The sequence below is a fragment of the Sander lucioperca genome, chromosome 15, assembly GCF_008315115.2.
Source record: "Sander lucioperca isolate FBNREF2018 chromosome 15, SLUC_FBN_1.2, whole genome shotgun sequence".
NCBI lineage: Eukaryota > Metazoa > Chordata > Actinopteri > Perciformes > Percidae > Sander > Sander lucioperca.
The window spans coordinates 7,005,831-7,028,697 of NC_050187.1; the positions used below are offsets into that span (position 1 = coordinate 7,005,831).

The 22,867-nt window shown below is 38.4% G+C and overlaps 1 protein-coding gene across 1 annotated transcript; it reads left to right on the forward strand.

Annotated features, from left to right (window-relative positions):
- The first annotated feature begins 3,398 nt into the window (after positions 1 to 3,398).
- prph2b (peripherin 2b (retinal degeneration, slow)) lies at positions 3,399 to 22,744 on the forward strand. Its single transcript, XM_031321560.2, has 3 exons — positions 3,399 to 4,071; positions 10,536 to 10,782; positions 21,348 to 22,744. Exons 1-3 carry the CDS (start codon positions 3,491 to 3,493, stop codon positions 21,546 to 21,548), a joined length of 1,029 nt encoding a protein of 342 aa, XP_031177420.1. The 5' UTR covers positions 3,399 to 3,490; the 3' UTR covers positions 21,549 to 22,744.
- The last annotated feature ends 123 nt before the right edge of the window (positions 22,745 to 22,867 follow it).

The window sequence follows — 22,867 nt, forward strand, 5'->3', positions numbered from 1 at the left end:
AATATGATTATTATTATTATTAACATGATTAATATTAATATGGTTATTATTATTATTATTATTATTATTATGATGACTACATATTGTATTAAAAAGGAAGATAGAGAGTGATTAGTAACCGTGGTAACATGGTGGTCGGTCAGTGTGCTGATGTTCTCCAGTAACTGTAGCCGACATGTTTAATGAACAGAAACCTACTGACCATCTCTCAGTAACAGACATCACTCCCTCCACCATTTACAGCCTTTGTTGAGATTGGTGCGCCCCAAAATGCCTGATTTTGTGGGAGCTTTGGTAAAAAATTACAGTGAAAGTTGCTTTTTTGTATAGTTCTTTAAAAATAAAAAGGAAACTTGTTTTGGGTAGAATAATAATGATTACTATTAATGAATTACTCTGGGCTGAGACTTCCTAGCAAACCAAAGAGGCTCAGGATGCTGCAGATGTTGGTATTATATGAAAACAGCTGGTGAGTTTAAGACACAAAATAACTTATTGAATTAATCAAATATGAACATATGTGTCAATGGCTTGTTGATCTTGACATTGTTAGTTAATTTCCTAACCTGGGCTGGGACACACACACACACACACACCCAGCCACACCCTAACCCCCCACCCACACACACAGACACACACACACACACCCAGCCACACCCTAACACACACACACACACACACACACCCAGCCACACCCTAACCACACACACACACACACACCCAGCCACACCCTAACCCCCCACCCACACACACACAGACACACACACACACACCCAGCCACACCCTAACACACACACACACACACACACACACACACCCAGCCACACCCTAACCCCCCCCCCACACACACACAGACACACACACTATCCTGGGCTGGGACACATTCATACAGTTTAATAAAGTACTGACTTTAACTTATCATTACACTTACAATAACGAGCGTAGCTGTCCTCAATTTAGACATAGACATGTACATCTCATCTCAGTTTCTTCCTGCATCCACCGTGGGTGTGTGTGTGTGTGTGTGTGTGTGTGTGTGTGGGTGGGTGGGGGGTGTAGGGGTGTGTGTGTGTGTGTGTGGGGGGGGGTGTAGGGGTGTGTGTGTGTATATGTGTGTGTGTGTGTATATGTGTGGGTGGGTGTGTGTGTGTGTGTGTGTGTGGGTGGGTGTGTGTGTGTGTGTGTGTGGGGGGGGTGTGGGGGTGTGTGTGTGTGTGTGTGTGTGTGTGTGTGTGTGTGTGTGTGTGTGTGTGGCTGGGTGGGTGTGTGTGTGTGTGTGTGTGTGTGTGTGTGTGTGTGTGGCTGGGTGTGTGTGTGTGTGTGTGGCTGGGTGTGTGTGTGTGTGTGTGTGTGTGTGTGTGTGTGTGTGTGGAACTGAGCAGCAGAGAGCTGACAGGATTTAAACAGCAGCAGCTTTCAGCGACTGAAAAATCGTTTGAGCGTTCATTGAAGTTTAAACAGGTTGGCAGGACGGTCTGAAATGTTCACGGTCGTTCTCTGTACGTTTTGTCAATGCGCCACTTGTTCGAAAAGTAGGCTACCTTCTCTTTTTCTATACTTCGTCCTCAACAGAGTACATTCATAGCTACTGCTGGCTCCGCGGCGGCCTCTTAACACCGGCGATATGTCGCCACGTTTTTAACCTCCGCTCAGCTACATCGTGTCACGGACTAGCGCTGAAAACTACTCGACAAAAGTCTGGAGTTGACGTAAATCTGCGTGGTCAAAGCCCCGGCTGTGAACAGTTTCATTTCCTATAAGTTCTTCACAATAAAAGTCCTCCGTTATTTTGGTATTTGAATGTTTTTATTATGAAGCAGCAAAATACGGAAATGTTGGGCATTCATTAGCAGTAACGTAACGTGACTCCTATAAGCACTGTGCATTGTTTCTTAGCAACAGCATTCTTTGACAAAATCTGTCCAATCTGTTACAAGGAATGTTTTACAATCCACCGCCACTGGTATACAAAGCAAAGTCACCCACCACTGGCTGGTGGCGGGTGCTAATTTCCCAGCCTGGTGTGGTGTTAGTACTTTAACTGTAACAGAGTATTTCTACAGTGTGGTGTTAGTACTTTAACTGTAACAGAGTATTTCTACAGTGTGGTGTTAGTACTTTAACTGTCACAGGGTATTTGTACAGTGTGGTGTTAGTACTTTAACTGTAACAGAGTATTTGTACAGTGTGGTGTTAGTACTTTAACTGTAACAGAGTATTTCTACAGTGTGGTGTTAGTACTTTAACTGTAACAGAGTATTTCTACAGTGTGGTGTTAGTACTTTAACTGTCACAGAGTATTTCTACAGTGTGGTTTTAGGACTTTAACTGTAACAGAGTATTTTTACAGTGTAGTGTTAGGACTTTCACTGTAACAGAGTATTTCTACAGTGTAGTGTTAGTACTTTCACTGTAACAGAGTATTTCTACAGTGTGGTGTTAGTACTTTAACTGTAACAGAGTATTTCTACAGTGTGGTGTTAGTACTTTCACTGTAACAGAGAATTTGTACAGTGTGGTGTTAGTACTTTCACTGTAACAGAGTATTTGTACAGTGTAGTGTTAGTACTTTAACTGTAATAGAGTATTTTTACAGTGTGGTGTTAGTACTTTCACTGTAACAGAGTATTTGTACAGTGTAGTGTTAGTACTTTAACTGTATTAGAGTATTTTTACAGTGTGGTGTTAGTACTTTAACTGTAACAGAGTATTTGTACAGTGTAGTGTTAGTGTAGTATATCTGAATACTTCTTCCAGCGCCGGCTTGCTTCTTGCTTAAACTACGACCCTCGTAACAACGTGGAGCGACTGGAGAGCTGCCTGGGCCTCTCGTCAGAGCCTTGAGAGGAGGAAGCTGCTGCTTAGCATCAAACCAATTAGCAGTAAGTGGGAGGATTAGGGCTGATCTCCCGTTAATGGGATCAGAGCCGATCGCAGCTTTAGGATCAAGAGTCCCAGCTCGCTCACATTCACACTTTTCTTCTGCAGGAAAATATCAGCGTGGAGGAGCCCACTGCCGGTCTGCCCACGGCTTTTATGTGAATATTTGGTTTTATTTGATGGCAGACCCCTCTGCCCCCCCAGCAGTATGGACTGTCCGCACCTGCAGCACGGCATTATGGGTCTGAAACCAGGAGTTCTGGCCGAGGCGTGTTCAGCTTCTTTCTGGAACGGATTAAAACTCTGAAACTCTGACGGATTCTCAAAACTGTTTTCTTTTATCTTACACTGATTCCTGTTTTTTCAGTGATCGTTTCCTTTCCATTTCAGTCGAGTGTTTTGTTCGAACCGCAAGGTTAAATCTTACACAGATTAAAACTCTGAAACTCTGACGGATTCTCAAAACTGCTCACCACTAAAGGAAACTGAGACCTGGAACTGTTTTCTTTTATCTTATATCTTATATATATATCTATAACTGATAGCTGGTTTCTCAGTGATTGTTTGTATTGATTTCAGTCGCGTGTTTTGATCAAACCAAGAGGTTAAAATGCCGTTCATGCCGGTGAAGTTCAACCTGCAAAAGCGGGTGAAGCTGGCACAGGGCCTGTGGATGATCTACTGGCTCTCGGTCATCGTGGGGATCCTCATCTTCAGCCTTGGCATCTTCTTCAAGATCGAGCTGCGGAAGAGAAGTGAGATGATGGACAGCAACGAGAGCCACTTAGTGCCCAACCTGCTGATCCTGGTGGGCTTGATGGCCTGCGGGCTAAACGCCTTTGGAGGGAAGGTGTGCCACGACTCTCTGGACCCCATGAAGTTCGCCAAGTGGAAGCCGATGCTGCGCTCGTACCTGCTGCTGTGCTGCGGCTTCAACGGGCTGCTGCTGCTCACGGCGGTGCTCTGCTTCCTCATGCAGTTCGCCGTGTACCTGACGCTCGCCGAGGGCCTGAAGAACAGCATCAAGTTCTACAAGGACACAGACACGCCCGGGCGCTGTTTCATGAAGAGGACGCTGGACATGACGCAGATCGAGTTTCGCTGCTGCGGAAACAACAACTTCAGGGACTGGTTCGAGGTGCAGTGGATCAGCAACCGCTACCTAGACATGAGCAACGACCTGGTCAAAGAGTGAGTACACCCAGACCCGACAGTCAGCCAGTCAAGTGTTTGGGTCAAATGTCTTCATTACATCTGGCACATTATAAAAAGAATAAGATTCTAGAAGTCAGTCAGTCAAGTTTATCCGTGTTTTAAGCCCCCAACGTCTCCTTCCAGGCAGCGCTGCCTGGAAGGTTCTAGGATTAGGCAATGGTTAGGGTTAGGGTTAGGTGCCTTGAAGTCAACGGTCGCAGCGCTGCCTGGAAGGAGACGTTGGGGGCTTAAAACACCATCAAGCGGCAATCAAGCGTTTGGGTTAAATGTCTTCATTACATCATGCACATTATAAATAGAGTAAGATTAATTTATTGTTTCACTTCATACCTTTCCTGTAACGTCCTGAAGAAAGCTGGTAGCCGAAACGTGACAAAGTGAAGTTTTTAATCTTATTTTTGTCCGAATGTGCTTTTGATTTGTTCACACCGTCCTACCAAAGAGCTCTGTCTTATTTTCACAAAGACTAGTTCCAAGAAACTCTTCTTTGGTATTTCATTGGATATTTTTCAGTTTTCTGATGTTTTATAGGCCGGACGTTTAATCGACTAATCAAAAAGAAATAATGGTAATGACAACAACCATTTGTTGCAGCTCTAGAATCAGTTCATCCAGACTAATGACAAATATCATGACATCCTGACATGACTTTGTACGTTAACAAAGATCAGAACAGAGACACTTTGGTGCAGTCATCTGATCCTGTTATTGGTTTATCTTGTCTTGTCTTAAATGTTTAACTCTGAAATTTTTTTTTATTTTTTTGATACTTTTTATTTTTTTGAGAAAGGCACAAGATGGACAACATTACACATCACAGTTTTAGCCCTGTCTTTTCTTCAGCCCCCCTATCCCGTAACACACACACACATACAATGTAAGCCAATCCAAAACTCCAACCAGACCAACCCCCCACCCCGGATCTCTCCCCCCAAAAACAAAACAAAAGACTAGAGACGATGATGCTGCACCCTTTCTTTAATTAAAGTGTATGTTTCACCCCATGCCCCGGATTGTTTTAATGCTGGCGCCATGTTTTCGGGCCACGGACCACTCCATCGAAACAATACAACGTATTTTTCTAAATAAATTATTGCTTGCGTAATGGTCAGTGTGTGGGACTCTTCTCTAAACTTTTGGTCATATCTTACGCACCTGCCCGACAAAGAGGTGTGCAAAAAAGCTTTCTTACATTTCTAACTTTCCTGACAAGTTAACTTCAGTCTTCAGTTTCTGTGGCTCGTATTAGTCTCAGAGCTCTGCGGCCGGCAGAGAGAGAGAGTTTGGTTGAAGCGGGTCAGTGGAGGATCAATGAGGGATTTAAGGAGGGAAAAGTTACCGTGCAGGAGGTCGATGTACCAGCTTCTCCTCTCTAAGTCTATAATCTCTCAGGATCTGATTTCCACCTCGCTGCAGGTTACACGCTCGCTAACATGACAAGGTTAAACCAAACCAGTTGCCTGAGCGAGCGTTTGATTCTCTGCTGAAAAACACTCGACATGGGCGCCTAGGTAGCTCACCTGGTAGATCAGGCGCCCATACGAGAGGCTCAGTCCTCGGCGCAGTGGCTCAGGGTTCAAGTCTGACCTGCGGCCATTTGCTGTGTGTCTTCCCCCTCTCTCTCCCCCCTTTCCTGTCTACAGCTGTCCTGTCTATTAAAGGCGCTCATACTCTGCTTCTGACTGGCTAGTAGTCCTTACCTAGGTACTATCAGGGCACACCCTCATACTCTGCTTCTGACTGGCTAGTAGTCCTTACCTAGGTACTGTCAGGGCACGCCCTCATACTCTGCTTCTGACTGGCTAGTAGTCCTTACCTAGGTACTGTCAGGACACGCCCTCATACTCTGCTTCTGACTGGCTAGTAGTCCTTACCTAGGTACTGTCAGGGCACGCCCTCATACTCTGCTTCTGACTGGCTAGTAGTCCTTACCTAGGTACTGTCAGGGCACGCCCTCATACTCTGCTTCTGACTGGCTAGTAGTCCTTACCTAGGTACTGTCAGGGCACGCCCTCATACTCTAAGGTGACCAGATTTCTGAGACAAAATCCAGGGACATTTTCAGCTCAGAAGCGTAAATACCTCCAAAACAGGTAATGTTTTTATCTTTGTAAACTTAAAACAGGGACCCCGCCCCACTAGACCTAGAGCTGCACTGGGGCACAAGCCCCCCTAGGGGGGTCCATGGGCATGCTCCGCTGTAAGAAAATTTTGTTATTTTAACGTTTAAATGCATCAATCTGGTGCACTTTGAAAATAAATTCAGACAACCAGCAGGGGGGGGCTCTATGTGTGGAGTAGTTTTGGAGACATGACTCTCTGTAATTATGACATATATTAAAAAAATTTTGGCAAAAATATTCCCCAAAATTAGGCATATGCCTATTGTGCTGTAGTACAACTAGCAGGAGACAAGTTATAATTGAGGTAAGTTTGGAGACACTGTGTGTGTGTGTGTGTGTGTGTGTGTGTGCGTGTGTGTGTTACTACAGTAGGAAAGATGCGTCGTTTGTGATTTAATAACATTTTGTTGTAGAGTAATTGATGACGGACGTTTGAATCTGTGAATATCTTTCTACCTTTATTGAAGTTGAGCTCTGAGCAGCGCTGCTCTGGCTGTCTTGAGCCTGTGCGTGTAGGGCGTGCGACTATACATTTGGTCAATGTTTTCTTTCTTTCATTTCAATTTCGGGTCTCTCAGTCACAGTGAAAACTGGGGACATTTCCCGGGACAGCTCCAGCTGGGGACAGGTCACCGAAACAGGGGGGGTCTGGTCACCCTATGCTAAGCTCAGGACGCAGCCACGGTGGCTCTGCTAAATAGTCTCAGGAAGGAACTGGTTTTGGTGGAACATTTACACCCTGCTAAAGAAAACTCCTCATCCAATATTAAATGAAGTTAACTGTTGACACAATACAGTAACGTGAGCTATTTAAATTAGCTGATACATGGTTAACCCTCATTGGCTCTTACCAGTGTATCTCCGTGTGGACTTCGTCCACAGCAATCCCAATCAGTCCCAAAACATTGCATTACATGTCATTTAGCTGACGCTTTTATCCAAAGCGACTTACAATTGCTATATATGTCAGAAGTCACACTCCTCTGAAGTGTCTTGCTCAGGGCGCCATCACCACCACAAGTTAGAGAGGAAATGATCTAACATATTCTTTATAAAACCTCCCAGTCAGAGAGGAAATGATCTAACATATTCTTTATAAAACCTCCCAGTTAGAGAGGAAATGAGCACCATGTTTGCATGACTTCATCTTGTGTTTCTGTGTTAATGCGCTTAAGAGATAAAACTCTCTCTCTCTGAGATGATTATTTCTCATTATCCAATTTTAACCTCCTGTGAGCCATCAGGCCACGCCCTTTGCATGTTCCTGCCAATCACTCACAGGCCTTATCACCAGTAACATCCCACAGTGTCACATGACCAATTGTCCTTTTGTTAACCCTTACAACAGATAGAGTCAATGATGCTTTGTTTATACAGCACATTTCAGCAACAAGGCATTTCAAAGTAATTTACATAAAACATTAAAAAACTAAAAAATAATTAATCATCCCTTAAAGAAAATATAAAATGGCTAAAATAGAATAAGACCGGTATTAAATACAAGAATAAAAGGTACAGTGCAGTGTAAGAAAAGAACAATTACTTAAAGAAAGGCAGCATCTTCGGCCTTGATTTAAAAGAAGTGTGAGGTGGCCGGTTAGCTCGGTTGGTAGAGCGGGCGCACATATGTAGAGGTTTGTTCCTCGACGCAGAAGGTCCAGGGTTTGAGTCCGACCTGTGACGGTTTTCCTGCATGTCTTCCCCCTTCTCTCTCTCCTTTCATATCTCAGCTTTCCTCTCCAATAAGGGCAGAAATGCCCAAAAATTAAAAAAGAAGAAAGTGTGAGTGCAGCGGACTTGCAGTTTTCTGGGAGTTTGTTTCAGATGTGACAAATGGGGGCTCATCCATCACAAGACAAAATAAACATACCTTTGGTTTTGATTTAATTTAAGAAAGTTCTGGAACATCTAATCATTGATTTGTTAAATGCACATACTCAGTGTTTGGATTGGACCATAGTCCCCTGGTGATTTGGTTATGTATGTCCAGAATGGAGCCTTGGGGAACTCCGCACGTCATATATGTCCGCTCAGATGCGTAATTACCTACAGACACAAAGTAGTCCCTGTTTTTTAAGTAGGATTGAAACCAGTTTAGTAGGCTACTGTACCAGAAAGTCAAACACAGTTTTCCAATTGGTCAAATGCAGCACTGAGAATCAGGAATACTTAAAGTCCTTAACACTGAGTCCGATGGCTAATCCAAAATGGAGACTTGAAGCAGTAAGGATGATTTCCATCCAGTCCTGAGATTGTTCCACCTCCTTATCAAGGAGCTGTGGGATTATGCCCATCCATTCAGAGTTTACTTCAGGATGTCAGTGGCTCACTTTGATGCTTTGCTAGCGATGCTGGAGACATATTAAAATGAAGAACACCAACTGATCCTGAACAGAGGCTGGCGCTAAGTGTTAAAACACCTCAAAGTGTTTCCTACGGATGCAAAAAAAAACAGAAAGACTGACGAAAGTTTCAGAGCCAGTGTGTAAACATAATTGACACAACGTGAGGTCATATTTATTTTTTGGCGTGCAAAACTTTAAGCAAATATTTCAAACTCATTGTGCAAGGACCATAAGACTAAACTTTTGACCCTGTAGAGTTCAGAGTTCAGAGAGCTTTACTGGCCCTCAAGGGGAAAGTGATTCAGCAGTTGGCGGTACAAAAAACAACAAAACTAGAGAAAGCAATTTCCGAAGAAATTGTGGTGTGAATGCTGTATGTTGAAAGGTTGACACTAAGCTGGAGTGCTGGCTTGATTTTTGTGAGAAGAAGGTGAACTAGTGAGAATAGTTGAAACAGTGGGAATGGGTTTAATTAGCATGAATGTCTTTGAAAAGTATAATATGAATAATGTTTTAAATATGTGGAATATCTTGTTTTTGGAAAAGACTGATGCTGATACACTGGATTGCTAACTTGAATTGTAAAGTAGTGAGAATAGTTGAAAAAATGGGAATGGGTTTAATTAGCATGAATGTCTTTGAAAAGTTGAATAATACCCAGAATGTTTGAAAGATGTGGAATATAATGATTTAATATTTGTAGCTCATTTTAAGATGATGCTAAATGGGATTGCTGGCTTTAATTTGGATGATGATGCAGCTAAAGGAGAATGAATGAGTCTGAAAATTGGGAAATGTGTCCTATTAGGTAATCTCAATCAACTGACAGACACACGTACAAATGCACACACACACACACACACACACACACACACACACACACACACACTTAATTGCACATTAACAAATGAAAATGTTTGTTTTTTCTCTATATCTTTGCCCAGAGGCAAGCGTGAGTGGTCAGAGTTTAAAGCTTTAGTGCGTAACTTTTTGATATTAATGAGCGTCCGTTACATTTAAGCCAAATGAGTTGCTACAGAGCTAATTAAGACTATCAGCTCCACACAACTCTCTCTGGATTTCTCAGTATGGCTATGTTCAGAAGATTGGGGCGTTTTTTTTATCCTCCGTGTCCTCCTTGGCTACTAGCAACTATGTGTAGGATGAAGGCTTGTATCATGTGGACGTGCCGACAGTTTTGTTGTCATTACTTAGGATTCCTCATTGGGGGCGACAGAAACTACGTACTATAGCTTTAACAAGATTGCAATCGTGTCAAATGCAGCGCTGAGATCAAGTCATACTAAGACTGATATTTTGCCACTGCCTGTATTTGAGTGGATGTCATAGAGCTCAACAGCGAGTGCTGACTTTCTGAACAGCTCTGGTCCTGGAAGTGATATTCCTCCGTTCCATATCTCTGTGGATGTTTCATTAAATACTGATATAAAGAGTTTTAAGCCTCAAACCAAGACAACCAGCTACTAGATTAATTGTGACCATGAAACAAGTGATTCTGAGCAAAAGAACATTTTAAACCGACAAAAAAGGAACATGACTATACAGAAACGATCAGAGACTTCAGTTCCCGAGTTTGGTTAATATTTCCAAGGTAATAGCAAGCTTGGCCAATCAGAGACGTCACTGTTACACTTTTTATACAGACTTGTGTCTTCTGCAGGAGCAGAAACCTTCGATTCACAATCTCACAGCCCGTGGTCAGTCTTCCTCGGATGGTTTGGACATTATAGGTAATAATCTAAATCCTAACTGAGAAAATAAACGGGACTTTTACTTCCAGAACCTCACTGTTGAGCTCTATTAAAGACCTTAACAAGAGCAGTCTCAGGGCTGTGGTTGAAAATCTGATTGGAAGGCAACAGTGAAAAGTGAGAGTTTGGAGAGTTTGAGGGTTCGAGGGTTCGAGAGTTCGAGGGTTCGACCATTAACTGTGTCCGTCTCTGTCCTGCAGTCGTGTCCTGAGTAACGTGGAGGGGAAGTACCTGATGGACAGCGTCCCGTTCAGCTGCTGTAACCCAGGCTCACCGCGGCCCTGCATCCAGCACCACCTGACCAATAACTCCGCCCACTACGACTACGACCACCGCATCGAGGAGCTCAACATCTGGACCCGCGGCTGCCGCGAGGCGCTCTTCTCTTACTTCAGCAGCATGATGAACAGCATCGGCATGCTCATCCTCGCCACCATTATCCTGGAGGTAAGGCTCCACCCACAACACACTGCAGCCAATCAGCATCCAGCCTGGTCCCGGCTGTCGCCTAAAGTCCAGTTCAGACAGATGATTCACAACAAGACGAGTGGAAACTTGTCAGCTTTTGTCAGTTTTTTTAAGCTTTTTCTCAATACTTTTTTGCCATTCTTGTGCCTCCTTCTCTGTCACTCTCTCTGTTATCAGCATTTTGTCTTCTCTCGTTCTAAAACCTCTGGAGACCAGCTGAGTCGAGCTGAGACGGGCTAAAACAGTTTAATCTTGTCACAAATCTTTGGTCTGAACTGGACTTAAAGGGACAGTCCAACATTAAGTGAAATGTTTTTCTTGTCTTCCTCTCTGAATCAGATGTTAAATGTCTTGTTTTGTCTGAAACCCAAAGATATTCAGTTTAATCTGATATAAAACAGAAAAGAGCAAGAAACATGTTTAAGAGGCTGAAAACTGTATTTTGTGTCATTTCTGCATGACTTTAACGATTAATAGTATATCAAAATAGTTTTTTTGTCGATCGACTAATCAATTAGTCAATTAACCATTGCAGCTTTAGATATCTACACAGCTAAAAGACATATTTATCCTCAGGAAAATTAGTTTTGTCAGGGCGTTGGTGACAGAAGAATCCTGAGACAGAAACAGTGTTTCCCCTAAATTGACTGCTTTAACCTGGTGGGCGGGTTGGGGATTACAAAGAAACAGGCGTTCATGTTCTGAAGAAGTTAAGGAGAAAACACAAGACTTTCACCCAGGAAACAGGTGTTCATGTCCTGGAAGTCTCCTAAAGAGGCAGTGGCAGTGGATAAACCCATGGGACACACAGACAGTAAGTTACTCTGAGAAAGAAAGTTACTCTGAGACAGGAAGTTACTCTGACTCGGAGCGTCTCACTTCCAAACCGTCTCTGATTAAACAAATACAGAATCCACAAACACTCTTTGTGATGAGAGTTGTTTGGTATTCCTGACGCACCTTGTTGATGACTTGAACTACCCGACACTTTACCTCTGATGTCATACCTCCTGATCATGTAGAGAAAGCATTTGATTGGACAGGAGCGGCAGCGGGCGTGGCTGTTCCAGAAAAAGCACAGCAGCAGAGTTTTGTTTTTAATCTTGGAGGACTTTCTCCGGGAGGTGAATGCAGGATATCTTCTGGTCTTAATCTTTTAAAAGGGGATAATGGCAGCACACCTGCAGCAAGTTACCCAAAGCAACCTTACATGTCCAAGGTTAACAGTATAATTGATTAGCGAGTGATTAGCGTTAGCGCTGATGACGAACTCAACCAGATTCAGCTCTGCTGCACACACCAGACTCTTTAAATGTCCTTTTCAGAGCAGAGCAGATAGCATTTATTGTCATTTAACTGTACATACAGAGTGCACATAAGAACAAAATGTCCTTCCATTAGCTCTTAAATAATGCCTTCACTAAAAAAAATGCCCCATGTAAATAGTTATTACACATATTTATAAATAGTTATTGCACGTTTATGAATAAGTACAACTATTGCACGTTTATAAATAAGTACAGTTATTGCACACGTTTATAAAGTAGTTATTACACATGTTTATAAATAAGTACAGTTACTGCACATGTTTATAAATAAGTACAGTTATTACACATGTTTTTAATAAGTACAGTTATTGCACATGTTTATAAAAAATACAGTTACACATTTATAAATAAGTACAGTTATTGCACATTTATAAATAAGTACAGTTATTGCATGTTTATAAATAAATACAGTTATTACACATGGTTGTAAATAAATATTTATTGCACATGCTTATAAATAAGTAGTTATTGGACATGTTTATGAATAAGTACAGTTATTACACGTTTATAAATACAGTTATTGCACATGTTTATAAATAAGTACAGTTATTGCATGTTTATAAAAAGTACAGTTATTGCACATTTATAAATAAGTACAGTTATTGCACATGTTTAAAAATAAATAGTTATTGCACATATTTATAAATAAGTAGTTATTACACGTTTTTAAATAAATACAGTTATTGCACGTTTATAAAGTACAGTTACTGCACATGTTTATAAATAGGTACAGTTATTGCACATGTTTATAAATAAGTACAGTTATTACACATGTTTATAAATAAGTAGTTATTGCATGTTCATAAATAAGTAGTTATTACACATGTTTATAAATAAGTACAGTTACTGCACATGTTTATAAATAAGTACAGTTATTACACATGTTTTTAATAAGTACAGTTATTGCACATGTTTATAAAAAATACAGTTACACATTTATAAACAAGTACAGTTATTGCACATTTATAAATAAGTACAGTTGTTGCACGTTTATAAATAAATACAGTTATTACACATGGTTGTAAATAAATAGTTATTGCACATGCTTATAAATAAGTAGTTATTGGACATGTTTATGAATAAGTACAGTTATTACACGTTTATAAATACAGTTATTGCACATGTTTATAAATACAGTTATTGCACATGTTTATAAATAAGTACAGTTATTGCACGTTTATAAAAAGTACAGTTATTGCACATGTTTAAAAATAAATAGTTATTGCACATGTTTATAAATAGTTATTACATATTTTTAAATAAATACAGTTATTGCACATGTTTATAAATACAGTTATTGCACATGTTTATAAATAAGTACAGTTATTACACATGTTTATAGTTATTGCACATATTTATTAATAAGTACAGTTATTACACATGTTTATAAAAAAGTTATTGCACACGTTTAAAAATAAGTACAGTTACTGCACATGTTTATGAATAAGTAGTTATTGCACGTTTATAAATAAATAGTTATTACACATGGTTATAAATAAGTACAGTTATTGCACGTTTATAAATAAGTACAGTTACTGCACATGTTAATAAATAGGTACAGTTATTGCACATGTTTATAAATAAGTACAGTTATTACACATGTTTATAAATAAGTACAGTGATTGCACATGTTTATAATAGTTATTGCACGTTTATAAATAAGTACAGTTATTGCACGTTGATAAATAAGTAATTATTACATGTTTATAAATAAGTACAGTTATTACACATGTTTATAAATGAGTAGTTATTGCACGTTCATAAATAAGTAGTATTACACATGTTTATAAATAAGTACAGTTATTACACTTTTATAAATAAGTAGTTATTACATGTTTATAAATAAGTACAGTTATTGCATGTTCATAAATAAGTAGTTATTACACATGTTTATAAATAAGTACAGTTACTGCACATGTTTATAAATAAGTACAGTTATTACACATGTTTTTAATAAGTACAGTTATTGCACATGTTTATAAAAAATACAGTTACACATTTATAAACAAGTACAGTTATTGCACATTTATAAATAAGTACAGTTGTTGCACGTTTATAAATAAATACAGTTATTACACATGGTTGTAAATAAATAGTTATTGCACATGCTTATAAATAAGTAGTTATTGGACATGTTTATGAATAAGTACAGTTATTACACGTTTATAAATACAGTTATTGCACATGTTTATAAATACAGTTATTGCACATGTTTATAAATAAGTACAGTTATTGCACGTTTATAAAAAGTACAGTTATTGCACATGTTTAAAAATAAATAGTTATTGCACATGTTTATAGTTATTACACATTTTTAAATAAATACAGTTATTGCACGTTTATAAATAAGGACAGTTACTGCACATGTTTATAAATAGGTACAGTTATTGCACATGTTTATAAATACAGTTATTGCACATGTTTATAAATAAGTACAGTTATTACACATGTTTATAGTTATTGCACATATTTATTAATAAGTACAGTTATTACACATGTTTATAAAAAAGTTATTGCACACGTTTAAAAATAAGTACAGTTACTGCACATGTTTATGAATAAGTAGTTATTGCACGTTTATAAATAAATAGTTATTACACATGGTTATAAATAAGTACAGTTATTGCACATGTTTATAAATAGTTATTACACATTTTTAAATAAATACAGTTATTGCACGTTTATAAATAAGTACAGTTACTGCACATGTTAATAAATAGGTACAGTTATTGCACATGTTTATAAATAAGTACAGTTATTACACATGTTTATAAATAAGTACAGTGATTGCACATGTTTATAATAGTTATTGCACGTTTATAAATAAGTACAGTTATTACACGTTTATAAATGAGTAGTTATTGCACGTTCATAAATAAGTAGTATTACACATGTTTATAAATAAGTACAGTGATTGCACATGTTTATAATAGTTATTGCACGTTTATAAATAAGTACAGTTATTGCACGTTGATAAATAAGTAATTATTACATGTTTATAAATAAGTACAGTTATTACACATGTTTATAAATGAGTAGTTATTGCACGTTCATAAATAAGTAGTATTACACATGTTTATAAATAAGTACAGTTATTACACTTTTATAAATAAGTAGTTATTACATGTTTATAAATAAGTACAGTTATTGCACACGTTTATAAATAAGTAGTTAGTGCACATGTTTATAAATAAGTACAGTTGTTACACATGTTTATAAATAAGTAGTTATTGCACGTTCATAAATAAGTACAGGTATTATCCATCCATCCATCCATCTTCGTCCGCTTATCCGGTCTCGGGTCGCTGGGGTAGCAGCTCCAGCAGGGGACCCCAAACTTCCCTTTCCCGAGCCACATTAACCAGCTCCAACTGGGGGATCCCGAGGCGTTCCCAGGCCAGGTTGGAGATATAACCCCTCCACCTAGTCCTGGGTCTTCCCCGAGGCCTCCTCCCAGCTGGACGTGCTTGGAACACCTCCCTAGGGAGGCACCCAGGGGGCATCCTTACCAGATGCCCAAATCACCTCAACTGGCTCCTTTCGACGCGAAGGAGCAGCGGCTCTACTCCGAGCTCCTCACGGATGACTGAGCTTCTCACCCTATCTCTAAGGGAGACTCCAGCCACCCTCCTGAGGAAACCCATTTCGGCCGCTTGTACCCTGGATCTCGTTCTTTCGGTCATGACCCAGCCTTCATGACCATAGGTGAGGGTAGGAACGAAAACTGACCGGTAGATCGAGAGCTTTGCCTTCTGGCTCAGCTCTCTTTTCGTCACAACGGTGCGATAAATTGAGTGTAATACCGCACCCGCTGTGCCGATTCTCCGACCAATCTCCCGCTCCATTGTCCCCTCACTCACGAACAAGACTCCAAGGTACTTGAACTCCTTCACTTGGGGTAAGGACTCATTCCCTACCTAGAGAAGGCACTCCATCGGTTTCCTGCTGAGAACCATGGCCTCCGATTTAGAGGTGCTGAGCCTCATCCCAGCCGCTTCACACTCGAGTGCTGAAGGTCACAGGCCGATGATGCCATCAGGACCACATCATCTGCAAAAAGCCGCGATGAGATCCCCAGCCCACCGAACTGCAACCCCTCTCCACCCCGACTATGCCTTGATATCCTGTCCATAAATACTACAAACAGGATTGGTGACAAAGCGCAGCCCTGGCGGAGGCCAACTCTCACCTGAAACGAGTCCGACTTACTGCCGAGAACCCGGACACAGCTCTCGCTTTGGTCGTACAGAGATTGGATGGCCCTGAGAAGGGACCCCCTCACCCCATACTCCCGCAGCACCTCCCACAGTATCTCCCGGGGGACCCGGTCATACGCCGTCTCCAGATCCACAAAGCACATGTAGACTGGTTGGGCATACTCCCAGGCTCCCTCCAGGATCCTTGCGAGAGTAAAGATCTGGTCCGTTGTTCCACGACCAGGACAGAATCCGCATTGTTCCTCTTCAACCTGAGGTTCGACTATCGACCGAACCCTCCTTTCCAGCACCTTGGAGTAGACTTTACCAGGGAGGCTGAGAAGTGTGATACCCCTATAATTGGCACACACCCTCTGGTCCCCCTTTTTGAAAAGGTCTGCCAGTCCTTAGGCACCGTCCCAGACTTCCACGCAGTGTTGAAGAGGCGTGTCAACCAAGACAACCCCTCCACACCCAGAGCTTTAAGCATTTCTGGACGGATCTCATCAATCCCTGGGGCTTTGCCACTGTGGAGTTGTTTAACTACCTCAGCAACTTCCACCAGGGAAATGACAGTACAGGTACAGGTATTACACGTTTATAAATAAGTACAGTTATTGCACATGTTTATAAATAGTTATTGCACATGTTTATAAATAAGTAAAGTTACTGCACATGTTTATAAAAAATACAGTTACACGTTTATAAATAAGTACAGTTATTGCACATTTATAAATAAATAGTTATTACACGTGGTTGTAAATAAATACAGTTATTGCACATGTTTATGAATAAGTACAGTTATTGCACATGTTTATAAATAAGTACAGTAATTACACATGTTTATAAATAGTACAGTTATTGCACATGTTTATAATAGTTATTGCATGTTTATAAATAAGTACAGTTATTGCACATTGATAAATAAGTAGTTATTACACATGTTTATAAATAAGTACAGTTATTACACATGTTTATAAATAAGTACAGTTATTGCACATTTATAAATAAGTACAACTATTGCACGTTTATAAATAAGTAGTTATTACATGTTTATAAATAAGTACAGTTATTGCACATGTTTATAAATAAGTAGTTACTGCACGTTCATAAATAAGTACAGTTATTACACATTTATATATAAGTAGTTATTACACATGTTTATAAAAGATACAGTCACACGTTTATAAATAAGTACAGTTATTGCACGTTTATAAATAAATAGTTATTACACATGGTTATAAATAGTTATTGTACATGTTCATAAATAAATACAGTTATTACACATTTTTAAATAAATACAGTTATTGCACGTTTATAAATAAGTACAGTTATTAGACATGTTTATAAATAAGTACAGTTATTGCACATGTTTATAAATAGTTATTGCACATGTTTATAAATAAGTACAGTTATTGCACGTTTATAAAAAATACAGTTACACGTTTATAAATAAGTAGTTATTGCATGTTTATAAATAAATAGTTATTACACATGGTTATAAATAAATACAGTTATTGCACATGTTTATAAATAAGTACAGTAATTACACATGTTTATAAATAAGTACAGTTATTGCACATGTTTATAATAGTTATTGCATGTTTATAAATAAGTACAGTTATTGCACATTGATAAATAAGTAGTTATTACATGTTTATAAATAAGTACAGTTATTACACATGTTTATAAATAAGTACAGTTATTGCACATTTATAAATAAGTACAACTATTGCACGTTTATAAATAAGTACAGTTATTACATGTTTATAAATAAGTACAGTTATTGCACATGTTTATAAATAAGTAGTTACTGCACGTTCATAAATAAGTACAGTTATTACACATGATTATAAGTAAGTAGTTATTGCACTTTCATAAATAAGTACAGTTATTACACATTTATATATAAGTAGTTATTACACATGTTTATAAAAGATACAGTCACACGTTTATAAATAAGTACAGTTATTGCACGTTTATAAATAAATAGTTATTACACATGGTTATAAATAAATAGTTATTGTACATGTTCATAAATAAATACAGTTATTACACATTTTTAAATAAATACAGTTATTGCACGTTTATAAATAAGTACAGTTATTAGACATGTTTATAAATAAGTACAGTTATTGCACATGTTTATAAATAGTTATTGCACATGTTTATAAATAAGTACAGTTATTGCACGTTTATAAAAAATACAGTTACACGTTTATAAATAAGTACAGTTATTGCACGTTTATAAATAAATAGTTAATACACATGGTTATAAATAAATACAGTTATTGCACATGTTTATAAATAAGTGGTTATTGCACATGTTTATAAATACAGTTATTACACGTTTTTAAATAAATACAGTTATTGTACATTTATAAATAAGTACAGTTACTGCACATGTTTATAAATAAGTACAGTTATTGCACATGTTTATAAATACATTTATTGCACACGTTTATAATAGTTATTGCACATTTATAAATAGTACAGTTATTGCACGTTTATAAATAGTACAGTTATAGCACGTTTATAAATAAGTACAGTTATTGCACATGTTTATATATAAGTACAGTTATTGCACATTTATAAATAAGTAGTTATTGCACGTTGATAAATAAAGACAGTTATTACACATTGATAAATAAGTAATTACATGTTTATAAATAACTACAGTTATTACACATGTTTATTAATAAGTAGTTATTGCACATTGATAAATAAGTATAGTTATTACACATTTATAAATAAGTACAGTTATTGCACGTTTATAAATACGTAGTTATTGCACATGTTTATAGAAAATACAGTTGTTACACGTTTATAAATAAATAAATACAGTTATTGCACATGTTAATAAATAAGTATAGTTATTGCACATGTTTATAAGTACAGTTGTTACACATGTTTATAAATAAGTAGTTACTGCACATGTTTATAAATAAGTAGTTATTGCACATGTTTATAAATAGTAATTGCATGTTCATAAATAAGTACAGTTATTACACATGTTTATAAATAGTAATTGCACGTTTATAAATAAGTAGTTTTTGCACATGTTTATAAATAAGTAGTTATTGCACATTTATAAATAAGTACAGTTACTACACATGTTTATAAATAATTAGTTATTGCACATTTATAAATAAGTACAGCTATTACGCATGTTTATAAATAGTAGTTATTTCATATGTTTATAAATAAGTACAGTTATTGCACGTTTATAAATAAATACAGTTATTACACATAATAATAAATAAGTAGTTATTGCACATGTTTATAAATACAGTTATTACACATGTTTATAAATAAGTAGTTTTTGCACATGTTTATAAATAAGTAGTTATTGCACATTTATAAATAAGTACAGTTACTACACATGTTTATAAATAAGTAGTTATTGCACATTTATAAATAAGTACAGCTATTACGCATGTTTATAAATAGTACAGTTATTTCATATGTTTATAAATAAGTACAGTTATTGCACGTTTATAAATAAATACAGTTATTACACATAATAATAAATAAGTAGTTATTGTACATGTTTATAAATACATTTATTACACATGTTTATAAATAAATGCAGTTATTACACATGATAATAAACAAGTACTTATTGCACACGTTTATAAGTACAGTTATTGCACATGTTTATAAATAAGTAGTTATTACACATGTTTATAACAGTTATTGCATGTTTATAAATAGTGTAGTTATTGCACATGTTTATAAGTACAGTTGTTGCACATGTTTATAAATAAGTACAGTTATTACACATGTTTATAAAGAAATGCAGTTATTGCACATGATTATAAATAAGTACTTATTGCACACATTTATAAAGAAGTACAGTTATTGCACATGTTTATAAATAAGTACAGTTATTGCACATGTTTGTAAATAAGTACAGTTATTGCACATGTTAATAAATAAATACAGTTATTGATGTATCACAGTCCGGTTCCTGAGCAAAGTTTCTGCAGGTTTTCTTAGTTTTCTTGACTCAGGTGCTGAGATGGCAGCGTGCTAAGCTGCCAAGCGGTGGTCAGGCTCACCGAGGATCAGGAACTATTCTGGGGGAGTTAAATCTATTCTGGGGGGTTAATCTGCCGGCAGCAGCAACAGGTTGAATTCTGGGAAGATCAAGAGCAGTTCCTAAGAGAGAAAAGGTTCGTTATGTGGGTCGAACAACAAGTTTGACCTGAACATCACGACAGGTGGTGGATTTAAGAACAACATCCTGAACTCAATCACTCTGTTTGAAGGAACTTTAATGATCCTGCTGCTGCAGTTTTCAGCGCTGATCCAGAATGAATATCTGCTGAATAAAGCTCAGGGTGGAGATGTGGGGTAACATTCTGAGTTTTTGTTTAATTTGTTTTAAATATGGGGGGAAATTCTGCGTCTGCGAATTCCGTGTGATGGTTCTAATCGGGATCAAATATCAACACTGTACTCCCCCGAAAAAACTCCCCCATAAGTGGTTTATTCCAGCATCATTCTGACCTATATTTAGGTTTGTAGTGGCGGCGCCCTCTAGTGGCCGTAGTAGTTATGACGGGCGCAAAGCAGGAAGTAAGGTGAGGAAGTATAGGTTTAGATATGAGGTCGTATTTCCTGCCACTGCTAGGGGCGCTAATTTCTGAAATGCTCCTGTCGGTCGTATTAGAGGGGGGGAACAACCCACCCATATCCTCGGACGGTTTGGCACTCTTATACTTCCTCATCTTACTTCCTGCTTTGCTCCCGTCAGAACTACTGCGGCCACTAGAGGGCACCGCCACTACAAACCTAAATATAGGTCAGAATGATGCTGGAACAAACCACTGATGGGACGGACTGGAATATTTTCTAGTCTCTTCTATCCTCTGTGACAGTAAACTGAATATCTTTGAGTTGTGGACAAAACAAGACTTTTGAGGACATGATTTTGGGCTTTGGGAAACACTGATCCACAATTTTCACCATTTAAAATCATATATAATAACCCTATGTTTGTGTTTTTGTGTGTCAGTCGGCAGACATGGCGGGGTTAAAGTACCTGACCACAGCTCTGCAGACGATGGAGGACCCGGAGAACCCCGAGTGTGAGAGCGACGGCTGGTTGCTGGAGAAAGGCGTGAAGGAGACGTTCGGCGAGCTGTTCTCCAAGATGAAGATACTTGGGAAGAAAAACCAGGTGGACGAGGGCGGGGATGCTGAGGCCACCACCTGAGAGCCCCGCCCTCCACAAAGGACTGAGGTCTCCCCCCTCTCCCCCATCCACCCGCCTCTTCACCAGAAAACAGGAGAGGTCTGTACATACTAGGGCTGGGTACCGAACTTCCATACTTTTTAGGCACTGACCGAATTGCCTCCTTAGTATCGAGTATCGAAAAATGCCTTGTCATTCAATACCAAAGTTTAAAATCATCAATCATCAGCGTCAGTGAGCCACTAAGCATACAGCATCCTTCTACCAAGATCTAATCATGTTTGTGATTGGCTGTTTAACGCAGTGGCGTCGGCACAAATCTATTTCATAGTACGCATTCATAGTACAATAAGAACCTTTTATACAGGAGCTCATATTTGCAGGCAAGTCATGCAAAAGATAAAGCCAAATACACCACACACAGAAACACACACACACACACACACACATTCTCACACAATGTTTATACTTCCACACAAATAATGTAGTCATATCTGTAGTGACTTTCAACAAAACTTAATAATAAGCCTCTGAGTGTCGGCTAAACTTGTTCCAGGTGCGTTTTCTGAGCTTAAAAATAAACCAATGTCCTGTTGTACACTGTGTTACTTTGGATAAAGCTATCCATTTGGATGTGTGTGTTAGCGACGTCACTTCAGGTTTTCAGGGTTACGATAGCGGTTAACTTCTGACCGCACACATCGCTGACCGGTACCTTTCCGTCTGTATATTTATGTCATCTTCCGAACAACAGTAGTATATTGTTATATGCAGACGACACTCAGCTCCCGGTGTGTAAAATCTAACTCGGGTAACAACAACAACAGAGATACTTGAACAAAAAATGTACACAGGGTGCGTACAGGATTACAGCAGCCGGCGCCACTGGTCTAACGTCAGGGACATGCAGGAAAAAGTCAGCTCAGTGTGTGTTGTTGTTTTGAAAGGCTAAACGATGTCACATCAGTGTAAAGGAGCTGGAAAAAATAAAAAAAAAGATTTATTCCGTGATGTATAATGTTCTTATTTCTTTTTATTAAAATGGATTTGATGGGATTGGTATCAAAAAAGTATTGTTCAGTAACAGGTATTGAAGTCACGGTATCGGTACCGGTATTGAAAATGTTTGAACGATACCCAGCCCTAGTACATACGTAAAATACTACAACATGAATACTGCACACAGACACACACACACAAACACACACACACGTTCAAAGTGAACAAGTCATTTAAAGTTGCTGTGAATGTCGATGTTTTCCAATTTTGTAAATATGTTGAACAGAGTTTATTTTTAAACAGGAGGAACAGAAACCTGCTGCTGTAAATAAAACATCTGG